Source organism: Podarcis erhardii, assembly GCF_964252035.2.
Source record: "Podarcis erhardii genome assembly, chromosome: 2".
Classification (NCBI taxonomy): domain Eukaryota; kingdom Metazoa; phylum Chordata; class Lepidosauria; order Squamata; family Lacertidae; genus Podarcis; species Podarcis erhardii.
In genome coordinates, this window is record NC_138498.1 from 57,408,780 (window position 1) to 57,426,399 (window position 17,620).

The 17,620-nt window shown below is 44.1% G+C and overlaps 1 protein-coding gene across 4 annotated transcripts in view; it reads left to right on the forward strand.

Annotated features, from left to right (window-relative positions):
• Positions 1-4,548, forward strand: part of P4HA2 (prolyl 4-hydroxylase subunit alpha 2) — a 48,203-nt gene extending 43,655 nt beyond the window's left edge. For all 4 annotated transcript variants that reach the window (XM_081851073.1, XM_081851074.1, XM_081851072.1 and 1 more), the window contains 3 exons: positions 2,746-2,814; positions 3,547-3,643; positions 4,164-4,548. In XM_081851073.1, the coding sequence (XP_081707199.1) occupies positions 2,746-2,814; positions 3,547-3,643; positions 4,164-4,234 (237 nt within the window). In that variant the 3' untranslated portion in view covers positions 4,235-4,548. The remainder of the gene's footprint in view (positions 1-2,745; positions 2,815-3,546; positions 3,644-4,163) is intronic.
• The last annotated feature ends 13,072 nt before the right edge of the window (positions 4,549-17,620 follow it).

The following is a 17,620-nucleotide window of genomic DNA, read 5'->3' on the forward strand; positions in this document are numbered from 1 at the left end:
TGTTGAACTGGTCCTGGTCTCAGTGCTGTGGCCATCCAATGTAGATATTGAATGTGGAGATTTCCCTGGTCCTTATCAGCATAACACGTTGTCACAATATCTGCAACAGAGAATTCATTGTGCTTCTTCTTGTTTGTCAAATAATTCAATCTGCTCTGCTGAGCTAACTGCTATAGTTGTGGTTTCAGTAAGAGCTGTGATTAAGGTACTATTTATTTATAAATTATAATATATCTACATATTTATAAAGAGGTTTAAAAATCTGCAATGTAAAGGGCATGTGCACTACTGAGGAATGGGTGTTCCAAAGGATTGGGGACCACCGCAGTATCTTTGTGTGTTATAAAAATGTGTTCAACAGGAATAGCTATAACTAGTCTGCAAGTATAGGGATTCTGTGTGTTTGTGTAATATCCAATTAAATCAAGTCAGCATATTTTCAAGATTTGGGGCTTGCAGAGGGCTTCTGATGGTTCCTGGTGCTATGTTGCCATTGCCGTTTTGAATTTGCTAGGCATACCTATGCATATATCAAAACAGCCACTATATGGCAACCTAGTAGTCTTTTTTAAAAAAATTAAAAAGACTTTATTGTTATCATTCACTTTAACACACCATACAGAAAAAGAAAATAAATTTCCATCACCACCAAACAAAAAAGAAGGGAATTAATACATCAACTAATAGCCTTCAAATCATAAAATAAAAGTGGTCTTTTTCTATTGACCAGACTTCCCGTCCATTCCTTATTACAGATTCTGTATTATTTGTTCACTGCCATTGCATAACTAGTTTTGTTCAAGTTTAATATCCCTTGATCCATTCTTAGGTTTTACAACATTCTTAACACTGCTACTGAAATTATTCAAACGTTGCAAATGACCTTAGACTACAGTTATTATTTTTCAAGTATATTTTTAAAACTTCCCATTTTGAGATAAATACCTGTTTTGGTTTATTTTAATTTTTTTCTGACATGCTATCTAATTCCGCATATTCAGCCAATTTTTGAATCCATTCTGATATTGATGGGACTTTATCACTTTTCCAATTTGCCACAATGAGAATTCTTGCTGCAACCGTAGCATATAAGAATATCTCTTTAACCTTTTAAGGAATATCCGAATCTGTGATTCCCAAAAGGAAAGCTTCTGGTTTCCTATTGAAAGATATTTTTTAACATTTTTTTTTCAATTCTCTGTGTATATCCTCCCCAAACACCTTGATTTCTTTACACTGCCACCACATATGGAATAGAGTACCTGGCTTTTCTTTACACCTCCAGCAGTTATTTGGGACAGTTTTGAACATCTTGGACAGTTTCCAAGGTGTTAAATACCACCAATGCTGCATTTTAAGAAAATTCTTTCTCAGAGAGTAACAGGCTGTAAAATTCCAGTTTATTTTCCACAGGTTTTCCCACTGCTTCATAGTTATTGAGTACCCAAAATATTGTGACCACTTAATCATAGCCGCTGTAACCTCCTCCTCCTTGACTTCACAGTCAAGGAGGAGTCGGTATACTTTAGTAAGTGTTTTATTGACCTAGTAGTCTTTAATGGGTCATACAAAGCTTCAAACCTGTTTTGTTCAAAAATTCTCATCTCCACATCATCTATTCCACATAGCACTGACTAGACTGAGCCACAATATTTTCCTTCTCACTGCTGCCACTGGCTTTGGATTCATCTTTGAAATGAGCTGAATCTGATTTATACCTCTTTAGAGGAATCTTACTTCCTTGCCTTAATTAAACACAATGGCTTGGGTCCTAACTTACCTCCATCAACAGAACAGAGTTCTGTTCGCAGAACAGTGATTTTCTGTTTCCCACTTCACTCTGCACCAACTGCACTCCTGGAAATTTGTTCCTGAGGGTTGGTGGACCTTGGAAATGGTATGAGTTATAGTGCAGATGGAGGGGGTAGTTGGCAAAAATTGTTATCCCCCCTCCCAATCCTTGCATAAACAGAATGGTAACTTAGGATTCAAATCATTGCATGGAAGTAAGTGTCACTCCATTACAGTACAAGTTGGTGGCTCACTGGCCTGAAATTACTCTAACACAGAAATAGAGCAGTGTCTGTTTTATTGCTGCATGTCAGGCCTATAAATGACTCACTCTGAGACATGTATAATTGAGCAGTGTTATCAGTGCCAAGGTATGCTTCAAATTTGCTAAGGAAACATGTGGCTAAATGGCAATGTTGCTTTTTCTCACCAAATGAGTACCATAAAAATAAAAAAATCTGGAAGGGATTCAGGCTACAAACCTAAGCACACATGCTAGGGAATAAGCTCTGCTGATCACAGTGAGACTTTCAGTATGCATAGGATTCCACTATTAATTTCAATTGAAAGCAGGCACCATACTTATTTTTAAACCAGATTGTAAGTCAGTTACCGCTGTCTGACTTTTGAAACCCTGTAAATATGAGATAACTAAAATCACTGGCTAACAAGGGGGGGGGGCGGGTCCTTAAAAATGCTTTTATTTATCCAGATCAATCCACAACCCATAATCTAATTGACCCTTTGCTCTGATTAATTAGATTATGGATTGTGGCTTGTCAAGCATTTTAAGACTCCCTTGTTAGCCATTGATTTTAGGCATCTCATATTTACAAGCTTTTAAAAGTCAGACAGCAGTAACTGACTTAACATTTCTATAGAGGAAACGTACATTAATCTGTGCAGTCTTACAAATCATCGATGACTTTTATGGATATTCTCCCCACCCCCCAGATGAGTGATGTAGAAGCTGGAGGTGCCACAGTTTTCCCAGACTTTGGAGCAGCAATTTGGCCCAAGAAGGTAACAGCTGAACTTGTCTATTACTCATGTTTTCCCACTAAAACTGCTATGACCACTGTTTTCGCTCTAAATATTTCCCAGTCTTGTTTGTGTTCTGCACCCCTCCTGCCCAGTTGACCATATGGTGCGGCAACTGGCTTGATCAACAAACGTGATAGCGATTTCTGGGCTTAGATTTGCAATGCAAAATGATTAAAAGTAAGCACATTCCAGCACTGCTAATTTAAAAAAATACAATCAGGCCGTCTGCTAAATCTGATTCAGGAAGCATCTGCCTGAATTATTCCCTGCCTGAAAGATGTTCAGGAACTTTCTAGACATTGGCCCAGTTCCCATGCCACACCAAACCATCATTTAAAGCAAGCTATGGTTTACTGTGAACATATAGCATTCTGTTGCATGCTGCACAGATGTTCCCATGACACTTGTCCAGTGATTGGTGCTGACAGCAGTCCCCTTTAGTATTGGCTGCACTCAGCATGCACCAGAATGCTACTTGTTCACAGTAAGCCTTAGTTTGTTTTAAATGGTGGATTGGTGTGACATGGGAACTGGGCCAAACATCCTACCTTTGCAAGCTTATTAAAAGCGGCAACAGGGAAATAAGCAAGGAGGTGACTGGAAGTGATTGTGGTCTTCTTGTATTAATGTATAGGTTTGGTGGCATATGCCCACAGAAACATGCACAAATAGTACTTTTCATTTCAGTGAAGACTTTTCTTTTACTTTCAGGGGACTGCGGTATTTTGGTATAACCTCTTCAGAAGTGGAGAAGGTGATTACCGGACACGGCATGCAGCATGTCCGGTGTTAGTAGGGTGCAAGTGGGGTAAGTAAGACTCCCGGGTCCTTGGTTTTAGGACAGGCTCACTAAGCACTAGGCAGGAGTGGGGAACCCTTCTCCTTTCCGCTGGCCCTTGGGTGTGGCATGCCATCATAACAGAAGATCCATAGATGCACCTGGCTCTCCCTCTTCACCCCCGGGGTCCTGAGCACAAGTTACTCCCATGAGTGCCCATGTTTTTGTGGTCAAAGGCCAGGCAGAACGGGAAAGAGAGAGCTCAGTCGAGTCCTTTCCCAGTCCCCATCCTGCATGCACATGTGGGATGGATCGGACCTTTAATTTTGAAGCGTCACAAGATCTAGATTTGGGGTTGGTTCCGGTGTTTATCTCATTTCTACTGTCTATAATATGTGGCGAAGGGGGAAATAAATGGAGGAATGTGTTGAATTCAACCAGTTTTTTCCCCTTGCTGCTTCAGTTAAATGTTGTTCTGCAGTGCCCAACATGAGACGGTTGCATACGGGCCTGGTGCCCCAGTTCTAACGAAAACTTTTATTGTTTACAGTATCAAATAAGTGGTTTCATGAAAGAGGAAATGAGTTCTTAAGGCCATGTGGGACAACAGAAGTCGACTGAAACCATCGCGGGCATTAGTCAGCTGGTTTTCCCATCTCACCACAACTTTGTGCATCGTCCAGTTCATTTCTAAGAAATGACTCCTACTCTACTATGAAACACAATGATGGCACTATTTATTTAAATAAATAAAGGCAGTGGCAACCGATGGAAGAAGGGAGCTCTTTTTACTATTGGTGCTCAGTGGCTGCTTCTCCATTTCTCGTTTCCCTGCTCTCTTCCAGTTTCTGAAAGAACCACCCAAACTTCCCTGCTCATGCTTTAAGTGTTTGGGCACTTTGGCCACGTGCCTTCTGAACTTCCACCATTTTTTATTTTAAGATGTTAAAATATTTGTCATCGAACCATATTTTTTATTCCAAATGTAAAAAATAATTTTATTGTATTTCTAGGGCGTGCAGTTTTAACCAAAAAAATACAAAGTGCTCTTTTAAAAGATGTGGCGTGGGTGGTGTGCATTTCTTTAGTCACAAAAGTTGCTTGTATCTTCAGTTTTATCGTTTCTGTAACAATGAACCTGCAAAGGAGCAACGAAGAAGATCGGGCCTGGGTGCTACAGTGCCTTAAAAGTAGAACTTTTCCTGTTACGCAGAGTTAGGAGCCTTATGTGGTCGAGCATCTCAAAGTCCTAAGTTTCTGATGGTTCCTGTGCAGGGCTCACCAATTTGGTGCCCATGGGCAGAAGCACTTGAGATCTTCTCCCGGTGCTCATCAAGCCTCGGAGCACTGCTTCCCCCTCGAAAAGGACATAGAGCCAAAGGAGAAATGCTTCATTTTATCTCTTTCTTTCTCTTTCTGAGGGAGGAGGTGTTGGTCCAGAGGAGGGGAGAGAGCAGTGTCCAGAAACGGGCGGGGGGGCTGACAACAGCACTCAGTTGAAAAATCCCAATAGGCCCGTTGGCCTAAAAAGGTTGGTGGCCCCTGCAACAGAACATGCCTGACAGTTTTTAAATTGGATATTCTGGGAAACTTTTGCTGACAAGAGTCCATCAAGCTAGTGGAGGGGGCAGGATAATCATTCACGCACAAGTACAGTTGCTCATTGTGATATGTATATTTGAATGCTTCTCCATCTTTGGTTAATCGAAGTTGCCAGTGCTGATGCAAGATGCACTCACTCCAAGGACTCAAGCCTCCCTCCCCGCCCCCAACAATGGGATATTCATTTCCACTGCCCCCAGCCTTGTGCAGTGAGGGGCTTTGAAGAGACTGGCTGCTTTCACAAAAGCCTGACAGATGTGTACAGGATGAGAAATGCAACCATACTTCTCTTTAGTAGCATGGGCATTTTAATAGCAATCTGAGCAGATCTGAACTTTGGTTCTCTGGCAAAGTATAGGAGGCTGCCATGAGGCACCATGTATTTTTGTGATCTTTTGGCTATCTACAAAGCTCCATTTGTTGTGCTTTAGCTACATTTGCTAAAACCTCTAGGCTCACAATAACACATGCAACAATGTGTGCATGCTTTGCAGCAATATGTGCAATGTATGGCAGACACATAAACACTAAGATGAAGCTGTCGAAAACCACAGTTGCAGACTGAAAGTTCTTGGAATGCCTTGGTGCGGAAATCAAAAGACCCCTCCACCCTCTTTTTTGATTGCCCCAGCATCTACAACGAATGATAAAGACTTAAGGGCTAATCATCAAGAGTAATAAATTGTCATCAACTGATTGCAGCATTCGGTGCAGCTTGACACCTAGAAAGTACTTGTAGCGTGTTGCAAATAATAAATCAAATACAAAGCTAAAGGTAGAAAGCAACTTAGACTAGTCTGCACCAAAGCAAAGGATTCTTGTTTATTTTGTGCCTTATAGTATGCCTGACAGCTTACATTTCATTCAACCTGGAACCAGAGAAGTCATCTTTAGCTATCCTCCAGGAGAACAAAGGAGCAAGCATGGCTGCCTTGTTACTTAGACTAGAACTAGAAACTTTTCTATCCAGGTCATATATTTCCAACATTGTTTTCTTACCTGAAAGCATCTCTCTCTCTTTCTGTGTGCTTGCAACAAGTACCATCTACTCTCAGATCCACTACCTTAAATGCTGCTTGCTTTGGATATAAGAAGGGTTTCCATAGGTCATGGGCCCGCAGACTAAGGTCCGTGGGCCGGATCAGGCCCAATTGCCTTCTGGATCCAGCCCACAGTTCCAGGAATCACCGCGTGGGTCGCCAGCGCATGCATTCTTTCCCTCTCCCTCCCTTTCCCTCACATGGCGGTGGCGGTGCCTCCTCCCTCCCTCCCTCCTCCTGGCTTCTCCCCGCCCTGCTTAGAGGAGGAAGGGGGCTGGGCTTTGTTGGTGCCAGCGGCAGCAGTGCTTGAGCGGCCACCATTTTAAGCAGCCCCTCTCCAGAGCCCTTTCGTGTGCCACTCGTCCTGCTGCCGCCGTCAGCCCCTGCCACTCGCAAGACACAGGTAAGCAGCCACCGGGGCTCGTGGTGCTCTTGCATCAATTTTTTTTTTTAAAAAAATAGTTTGCTGACCCCTGCCATAGGTAATTGACCCTGTTATCACATTGCTTATGTTCTTAGCATAAGAAGAAGAAGAGTTTGGATTTCCGGTTCCCCAGATTACGAGTCTACCGCTCTTAACCACTACACCACACTTGCTCTCAGTGTAGCATAAGAGTAAAGCTAGCTACAGATTTTCTCCCTGTTGGCAATTTGGACAGACGGCAGGTGCATCCTCATGTTACACTAAACCCCTCTTCTGAAAACCGAGTTGCACCCAAGCGCTCAACAATAAGAACATAAGACAAGCCTGTTGGATCAGTCCAGTGGATCATCTAGTTCAGCATCGTGTTTTCACAGTGGCCAACCAGATGCCTGTGGGAAGCCTGCAAGCTGGACATCGGCACAACAGCACTCTGCCCAACTGCAGTTCCCAGCAGCTGCTATTCTAACAGTGGAGGTAGACCTGCCAACTCTTCTCTTCCCATCGCTGAAGGTGCAGTCTATTAATTTCCACAACTATAAATAGTTCAAGTGGTTTTTCACATCCTCTTCCCTCGTAACTGCGTCTATCACTGCATCTATCACTAGGTAGAAAGATTTTGCATATTTTATTTTTTTAAGTGCATTTATCTTACTTAAATGTATATTTTAGGTGATCTCCTAAACTGGTAGAAGTAATAGGTTTGTTGCACCATGGTGGAATCTGCTTCATGCATTGGCATTTGCACCTGGGTTTAGCTCACAACGTTTTTGGAAATGTTAAAACCTACTTACAGCATAGGTGGGAGGACTGGAAAATAGCTGAGGCTGTTCCATGGAGTCTGGTAGCACGCCAGCAAAAGTTTAAAAGGAAAATATAGACATCAAATACACATTTTTCTACTGCCAAGGAATGACATTTTTACATTCAGAGGCCATACAATTGTGCATTTTGAATTTCATGGTCTGTCCCACTTCCACCAAATGCCAAAACTTTCAGAAGTCAACATATATCCAGGTCTTTTAACCCATGAAATGAAACAAATGAGGTTTGTTTCTTAGGAAATGATGAGGCTTCTTCCAGACTGGGCATTTTATAATGGAATTGCCACACATTTGCTCATTTTTTAAAGGGGCATTGCATAATGTAATGAGCAAAATACTCCGTACTGGCTGCTACTAGGAGTAAGTTGTAGATGGAACCATAGTCTTATTTAGCACATAGCAGTTCCCCTGCGTGTTCTCCTGATCAAGCTCCCATTCTTGTCTGGAGCAGAGTCAGCAAACTAAGAGTGATGCACTGAACAACCAAGAATCTGATGTCAGTCTTGAGGTCTACATCAAACAAGATGTGCCTGGGCTTATACTGCTCTCTTGAACAATCTGTGGCAGGATCCTTCCCATGAATATGGTATGATGACAAGCTGTACACATTAAATCATACTTTATTTAAACAGCCACATCACTCAAAAGTCTGGTTCCCATTACAGCATTCAAAAAAGTCTTCCTTGATTGACATCATGGGTGCTTAAGAAAGCTTTTTAAATGAAAGGAAGAAGAAAAAGTTCACTCTGATGTGTGACTAACTTCATCTGACACGAAGATGTGGGCTAGGTCAAGAGGCAGCATTCTGTTTCTCCGCTTTGCCAGCCTGTTTGTGCATCTCAGTTTCTGGATTAAAGAACAATGTGCTGCTTTTAATTACTGAGTGGCTAGTATGATGTCAGATGATTCAGAAATGCTGTGTGTGTGTGTCACTGCCAAAACAAGTTGTTGCCAATGCCGCACGCTAAATTTATCACCCCAGAAATATTTCTTTGGCCGATAAACTTAAAAATAAATAAATCAGATGGTTGTTGCTTTAAAAAGGGTTAACTTTATGGTAACTGCTGCGATGCAAATGAGTGTAAACAATACCAGAAGTTAGAAAAAATTCCTTTTACTCATTGGTCAGTCATCTTTGACTTGGCTCTGATCTTCCTTACCTGAATTAAATCTACATAGTGCCAGTATCAAGACAATGGTACTGGTGTGATTTTGGTTTTTTTACGCTGTTTCCTCAATGGTAGCTGGTAGTTAGGAAAGAGCTGAGCATCTCTGTTTTTGATTGAGATGTCTATTGAAGTTTAGGGACAGCCATTCAGATGAGGAGGTGGATGCATGAGTGTGTGAGAGAGTGGAGAGGGGGAGAAAGCTAAAACAGCAGTTTGGAAGAGGGAGGGAGGGAGCTACGAGCCAGCTGAAGGCACCCTGGGGCCATACAGAGCCTCTTTCTGGAATCTGGTGAGAGGCAGCAGATCAGCTGCCTTGTAGGAGAGCCTGCTTTTTGCAGCCACGTATCCTTGTATATTCGTAAACCAAGCACATTATTAACAATGCCGTACATGCTCAGGACTCTCGTCCAAAGAAAAGACAATCCAGGCGCTGTTGTCCTTGGAACATTTCCCTGCTCAGGGCAGTGGGGAGAACATCGAACACCATTGCTGTGCTTTACAAATTGGCAACTGAGGCCGGTCTCTGCCCCAAGGAGCTGTTCAAATAAAGCGAAAAAGCAAACCAAGGGTCATAACTTTTTCAGACATTGAAACAAGGTGGAGGCATAGAGCTACCGCCCTTTCGATTTGCTGTACATTCCTTTTGCACAAATGGAAACAGAGGCAAAATTACAAAGTGTTAAAGGAAGCGGCTGCTGCTGCTCCCGTGGGCTGCATTCGCCCTAAGAGCAGTATTTTACACCAAGAATTTTGGGGATAAAATGTTTAGGGTTAGTTTTTTAAAAAAGAGGCTTTGAAAACAGAATTCTAGATTCCCTTCTCAGGGCTCCCTCCTCAGGGCTTAGCCACACATCCACAAACAATCTGAAAATTGCTGAGATGAGCAAGCTCTGAATTTCCCTGCACTTCCTCTATACCAAGAATGACATTTTTGCACCTGGTGTAGGCTCCCTTGCCTGCCTCAGTACCTCAGTACAATTTCCAGAGAAGTGGTTGGAACAAACCAGCAGAGAATTTTGTGACACCTGAGAGACTAACCAGTTTATTATGGAATAAGCTTCACCACAGGCTCAGCACAGGAAATCTTGAGTTAAAGGAAGAGGAGCATAAACAGTGAGCATAAAATGGATTGTGAACTGTGAGGTCAGAAGGAAATGAAATGCAGGAAGTACATTATTAACAGTGGCCGTTCATTAAATAGTTGTTGGTGAAAACACAAACTTACAGGGATGCCAAGAGGATTTCCTGGGCCCAGTATACTGTTGGATAATTGCAATTTGTTCTGTGTGGCCTGCCTTTGGACCTGTCTCAGAAGCAGCAGCAAGTGCAGAATGCCCTGGTGAGGTTGCCTGTGGGGAACTGCTGACCATCAACATACAATATTGGTGAGGAAAGCTGTGCTCTGGTTGCCAATATGCAATATTTATTTTGACATATAAAGCCCTAGATGACTCAGGACACAGATAATGTGAAAGATTGTGTAATGGTTATAGGGGTTGCTCATGCGTAAGTTGCCGCCACTCCTGGCTAGGTTGCCTGGTTAAACCTTTCCTGTCTGGACAGCCCTTCACCCCGTAGCTGTTCAGTCGCTAGCAGAATCCGTCAGTGGGTGTTTTTTGAACCTCTTCCAGCATAGAAGCTCTTTGACGCCAAGTCTCCGCCTACTCTTCCTGCGCGGAAGTCTTCTGCGCAGGGTGGGTGTGGGAAGCGGCGGACCCGTGCTCTCCCCGCTCGTCTCCGGCGAGGAGTCCTGGAGCCCGCTCGCCGATTTCCCCATCTGCCCCCCTTTATCCCTGGTGTTACGCTGATTTCCTTCCCCAGCCGATGAGCTGCCCCTCTCCCTGCTGAGCCCTTCTCCTGCATTGCTTTGGAGCCTTGCCTCCGCCTCTGGCTCCGATGGCAGTTCCCTGACAGATTGCCTACTCCCTTATGTTTATTTATTTATCTCCTAAATTTATATACCGCTTGATGGTAGAAAAACTCCCAGAGCGGTTTATTTATTTATCACACTTTTCCCTGCCGCCCAAGGAGCTCAAGGTGGTATAAATGGTTCTCCCACCCTCGTGTGAACCCCACAACCAGCTTGTGGGGGAGCTTGGGCTGAGAGGCAATGACTGGCCCAAGGTCACCCAGTGAGCTTCATGACTGAGTGGGGATTTGAACCCTGATCTCCCAGGTCCCAGTCCAACTCACTGTCCTCCACACCATGCACGCAACTGAACTCTGAAATCTTCCGGGGGTGCCCTTTTCAGATTGCCACAGTCCTCTGCAATACACTTACGTGGTGATTTGGGTGAGGGTGTTCTCAGTTGTGGAACCTATCTTGACAGTGAACAAGACCAAAACAAAATAAAAACAAAATCCCCAAGGTTATGTACAACGTATACAATTCCCACCCCCTCCTACACCAGGACTGTGTGGACAATGAAGAGGGGGGTTATAAATAATTTTATGAAATAAAATGAATAAAAGGTGAAAGATGCAAGTTTAGAAATCACCCCCCCACCAAAAAAAAAATTCAAACAGAAAGACAACACACCTCTCCATAGCAGGGAAGGCGGAGGTCTGGAGACCTCATACCTGCTCATGCTGCTGTCCAGCTGTTAGATGTTTGTGGACAACTTCAAAATCTCTGCTTGCCCTTCTTGGATCTCATTATCTTTAAATTGGATTTCTGAACACAAGAAGACCCACCCTACTGCAGCACCCAATTCTCACCATGGCCAACCAGATACCTACGGGAAACCTCAAAGCAGGACCTAAATGCAACAGCGCTCTCTTCCCCATCGCAAATTCTCAGCAAATGCCATTCCAGAGGCACATTGCCTCTGACTGTGGGGGCAGAGCATAACCACCAGGGGTCCTTGTAACCACTGGGCCTTCAAACAGAGAACTGTCCTCTAACTATTTGGCAAAAAGAGGACTGTACTGTGGAAAGTGGGCCACGCAGCCACCCTATATTAGCTCCAGGAACGCAAAAAGAAGCTTAAACCCTCCCCTAACCTGCTGTTTCCTTCTCCACATGTGTTCTTGCCCTTGCAATCAAGCATTTTTAACCCTGCGGAGGGGAAAGTCCATACCGAGTGCTGAGAGCATTGTGCTTCTCCGTGTTTCTTGTGCAAGAAGTTGTACCACAAGATATCGGGTGACCGGTGTGCATTTATTTGGCCTATGATGATTCCTTTCCTTCTCATTCCTTGCCATTTTCATTGTTCGTTGTGCATGTGTAATTCTGCAACCATGCTAATTCTCCCAGATATCATGCTATTTGGGTGGGATGTGGGGTTTATACTGTATCAACTTTACTAGGTATTGCTGCATGACTATAAAATAATCAAAATGCAGTGCTTAATGGAGGGGCAGGGTTGGAAAGAAAAAAAACAAAAACCAAGCATACAGTTCCAGAAGGGGGAAACAACCCCATGTATTTACAGGGGAAATACTAAGGCCAGGTCCAGGACAAACAGGGGAAACTAAATATATACATGCTGCGTAGCAAGGTTGCTAGTGTGGTCACAGTCAGTTTTGAGATAAAAATCGTTTTTTTGAAAAACCCATATACCCTGTGGCTTTTCTCCGTAAAGAGTAGAACACGAAATGACTGTACAGCAAGCAAATTCTTGCATGACCTGGTTATGAAAAGTATCTGAGTGACAAGCATTCAGTACCATTGGTTGACCCTGCTAAGAATGAACCACAATTTGATCAGTCATTGGTGTTCTGAAACCAATAGATTGATGTCCATTTCACTGCCTTAAGAAGAGGGGTGAATATAGGAATGACCTAAGTAAAATGTACATGTTCCAAACTCCTGATTCTTCCCTCAGAACCGGCCCTGCCATTAGCCAGAAGGAGGCAACTGCCTCATGTGGTAGATGCTGATAGGCAGGGGCTAGTGGCAAGGCATTGGTGAACGAGGTCTCTGTGTGTGCCACATGGCCCGCCCTGCCCCTAGCCCTCAGGTACAATAGAGGGTGTTGCCCGGCCACCAGAGAAGCAAGCTATTCCAGTCTGCTTTGACAGGTAGAACAGAAGGGGACACCATTTTGTCCTTTGCATTCAGCAGCAAAGTTTCTCAAGCTGGCCATGTTGCCCTGAGTTTTAGTTAAATCATGCCTTCCCCAGAGCCTTCTATGAACAGTAGCTAAGGGGCCTTCACAAAAAGCACAGCTGATGACCCCTCTCCCTTTGCAGGCAGTCCCCATCCTCATGATACGAGAAGCAAGCCAAGCTGTATACATTATCACATGGGTGTTATCAAAAGCTATACCTCAAATCTAGGCAGCAGCCAAAAATATTGTGGCGAGGAGAGTAGGGTGGCGGGGTGAGATGAAATTTGAGACTCACAACAGAATCTGTCATCATGTAAATCCACAAATCAAAGTCAGCCATGTTGACCCACAAGAAAAATTCAAAAACTCACATTAGGGCGATACCTTGAGTTGGCCAGCCAACAGGAGCAGCTCTTGGTGGGGCATCATTGCCACTTACCAGGAGGGGCTAGGTGGTGGTGAAATGGATGCTCTGATTGAACACAGACAGAGCCAATCCAGTGCTCCCAGGCAGACATAATCTTGCTGCCATCTTGCTCCTCTCCCTCCTGGTAAGTGGCCATGCGTGGAACTCTGTCTTACCTGCCCCCCCCCCCCCGATAGATGATAGATAGATAGATGATAGATAGATAGATAGATAGATAGATAGATAGATAGATAGATAGATAGATATCTGCAGGCATAACTCTACATCTGGCTAGATGGTAAACAAAGCAAAAAATAAAATTGGGTGCAGAGAGGGAGAGGAAATATGCAACTTTGGTGGGTGGTGAAGTTATCTCTGTCTGCATCTTGTAAGACAGAGTAAGGAAAGAAGGCATCTGGCATTCAGATGAGGGTTTTTTAGATGCTGACGGGTTATCAGGTTGTACTGAGCCCTCTGTGCAACTTGAGACTGGACTAGCACAAAAAACAGCAGCCCCCCCCCATCCTTCTTCTTCTGGACCCCTCCCTCCACCCTTCCTGGATATTGTACTATAAAGGCTTTGGCATCTTGTCCTTTGGTTGCAGGTGTGCAAATATCACTCAGTTGTAGCATTTGGTACCATGCCAAGCTGGTTACCCGGATCCAGTCACAGTTATGTTGGTGTAGTAACATAATACAAGTGGTTGTGAGAAGCAGAACGGTTTGAGAACTGGATATGTGTTGTTGGATCTCATGCTACTCAAGAACTGTGCACCTGCAGGAAGGAATCACCTCACTGGCTGTCAGAAGCAGATGTCAGGAGCGGGTCAGCAATAAATCACACATTGTAAGTCAACTCTTTATTCAAGGAAACAAGGTCTGCTCAGGAGGCCAGGCCTAGTGAGCACAGCAACTCATTCCAGTGGATCTTGCCCCTATGAGGCAGTTGTGTGGACTGAAATTCCCCACCTTCCCACAGTTGCCTAAGTCTTCTCCTCACCTGGGTCTTTCCCAAGAAATCTGAGATGTCACAGTATGGCTTTGTGTCTACCTTTACTCCTCCCTCTTCATATCTCTTCTGGTTCTGGAAGACTGGGGGGAGGGAAGCTGGTCGCAGCAGGAGGGGGACACACCCTGAATTTCCCCCCAGCCTAATTCATCTCTGCCTCTTGGGCCCCCCCTCCTCTCCAGCTTCCACTTCTACCTCTGATTCTGGGCTGCCCTCTGCCACTGACTATTCCTGCTCACTAAACCCTGTCACCTCTTCAACTTCCAACACTTCCTACTCCCAGTCTGCTCCCTCTTCTCCCTCTGACCACCATCATCATCCCACCCACCCCCCTGGCACTGAGCCTTCTTCCCTTAGGGGTTCCTCAACTGGTGCCTCCCACCCCCTCACTGCATCTAGCCAGTCCATGACAAGAGAAGGACAATGCTTGGGTGTGCAATAACCACGTCAGTCACCCAACCTGTATCACTGCTTCCTGCCGCTATTAAAATATAAGAGATGATAGGAGCTGCAGGCCGCCTGGAGGGTCACAGGTTGCCTACCCCTGTTTCAAACAATGCCTGGTTGGAGTCTGGGATTTGACACAAAAATGGTAATTACCTTTAATGGCCAGTTGATGAAAGCAACCGTAATTAAAAGACAATTTCTTGATACAGAGATTTAGACAGACATCAACAGTTGGGGAAGGGTAACACAGCCCACCATGTACAGCTACAGAGAGATTGGCAGGTATGTACAGGGTAAGTCTTTTAAAAGAGGCCCTGTGAAACATGTGTACTCTGTATCCACGGGCCTCTTTTATAGGACTCACCCTTTATGTGTGCAAATGCATATACAGTGGTACCTTCGTTCTCAAACGCCTTGGTTCTCAAACGCCAAAAACCCGGAAGTGTTCCGGTTTTCGAACGTTTTTTCGGAAGTCAAACATCCGATGCAGCTGTCGTCTATTTCTGGGGCAGCTGCACCAATCAGAAGCTGCACCTTGGTTTTCAAACATTTTAGAAGTCAAATACACTTCCAGAATGGATTAAGTTTGGCACTTTTGTTTTTGCTATTTATTTTGCATTTTTGTTTTTGAGGCTTTTTCGGTTAATTTGTTGTAACTGTGTGGAACCCAGTTCAGCTACTGATTGATTGATTGATTGATTGTGTGACTGTGGAAATGGATATAAGCCCCACATCCAAACAATGCAGGTAAGATTTTTTTTTTTAAAATTCATAATAAAATTGATGGTAAATTGCTGTTTTAGGGGTTGTTTTTAAAAGTCTGGAATGGATTCATCCGTTTTGCTTTACTTTCTATGGGAAAGCGCGCCTTGATTTTGTAACGCTTTGGTTTTGGAACGGACTTCCGGAACGGATTAAGTTTGATAACCAAGCTACCACTGTACATGGAAAGGAACTGTTTAAGAGAGATGGAGGGACAGAGAAACAGAACTGAGAATTAGCCTAAATCTGGAAGCATCTGGAGGTGCCTCTGTGTGGAGATCAAAAGAGAGATAGCACATTTGCATCCTGAGGGTGGGTGCTTGACGCTTCTCACGCTCTGCTTGCGTCTTTGTATCATAAAACAGATATTACAAAAAGCACCGCAAGCCTCCAGCATTCTTTCCTCCAAAGGAAACAAAACCCAGGTGGAAACGAAGCCCTTGGAACATCTTGCCCTTCTTGTGGGGAGTGAATTGTGCACAACCCGTGCGAATTAACCTCTATCCAACTTAACAGCAATAAAGGAATTCCAGGGAAACTTTCCTTGGTCTTGGCAGGAATGCGGTGGGGCAGGAGGGAGAATGGTCTGCAGTGGGAATTGGGAACCTTCAGCCCTTCAGATGCTGTTGGGACTCCAACTCCCATCATTACTGACCTACAGGACCAATGGTCAGGGATGATGGGACTTGTGGTCCAGCATAGGGTTGTCATGCATCCGGAATTCCCTGGACATACACAGCCTCAAACAGTGTCCAGGCAGAAATCAGCTAAATGTCCAGGATTATCCGGACACATGGGAGCTGATGTTGGCAGTGTCATTTTTGCTAATTTCCCTCCAAAATAGCTCAAAAACGTCCAATTTCTTTGCAATTTTGCGCGCACACACACACACACACACACACACGCCAACAACTTTGGGCAAAACTAAAAAAAAGCTCCGCAACTTTTCTGTCCAGATTTTCACTTTTTGAAATATGGCAACCCTAGTCCAGCAACATTATAATTTACAATGATTGACTGATTGATTGATTGCATTTATATCCTACCTCCCCACCTCCCACACACTGCAAGGAGCACAAGGTGGTGTACACGGTACTCCCCTCATCTCATTTAATCCCCACAATAACATTATGAGGTAGGTTAGGCTGAGAGGCAGTGATTGGCTGAAGGCCATCCACTGAGTTTCACGGCCGAGTGGGGATTTGAACCCAGCTCCTAGTCCAATACTCTAACCACTGCACAGGTCCCCGACCCCTGGCCTACAGGAATCCTTTTTGAAAACAACATTTACCCTCAAAAATCAGAAAACAAAACTTTTATAGCTAGCATTTATCAACAACAGCAGGCAGGAAGCTGCGAGAAGCATCAGTGACCACCGCTGACAACAACCTTCTCTGTTGGGTTGCCACTTCCCCTCTCAGCCACAGTGCTGTTTAAAATTGGTGCCTGAGGGAGTCTGCTGCTATCTATCAACACATCACACACCTTTCTGGTGTTTTCTTCTGCTTTACTCAAAGGGGCAATTCATGTTTGTTAAAGGCTGAATGTTTTTCAGACTCTACACTTTGCCTGAGTGCAATTAATGAGTATTTGCCTTGACTCCTTGAATATGAGCACCAGGTAGGTTTGCTTCTTATCGCTAATAATATATACAAAGGTGACCTTTTTAAAATTAAGAAGGGTTTTTCCCTGACAGTAATTAAAAAATGTCAGAGTGGCCATTCTAAATATACTAGGCAGTTATAGATGTGTGTGTGTGTGTTTCCCCTTTCCCCTTGTGCAGTTCGATATGTGCTTATTGTATTGTTTCGTTGAGGGTGGGAACCATATCTCAGAAGACAGGCCCACACACTGAGGAAAAAACCTGTGTTCCAGTCTGTTGCCCTCAGTTCCAGAATTTATAATATGCGTCACGACAGTGGAGAAAATTAGCAACGATGGATACAGGAGATTTCAAAGTTGAACTCGAAACTATGCCAAATGCATAGTTGTCCACCTCAACAAAGAGAGACCGGGGGTGGGGGAGAGATCCAATTGTGAGCGGAGGGCTGTTAGCGAAGCAGTGATGACTTAAAAGCTGTTTGGTGACAGGGAATCCATGCAGAGTCGAGTCATAAATTGGACAATGCTGGGAATTGCACAGGCAGTTTCTGAGTAACTCTGAACAAAGAGTGGAAGAAGCTGCATGGCCAGAAATACCAAAGTTCAGGTTGCTCACTTTAAAATGGCTGCTATTCAGCTCTCTCTCTTTTTTGCATACATGCAAGCAGATACA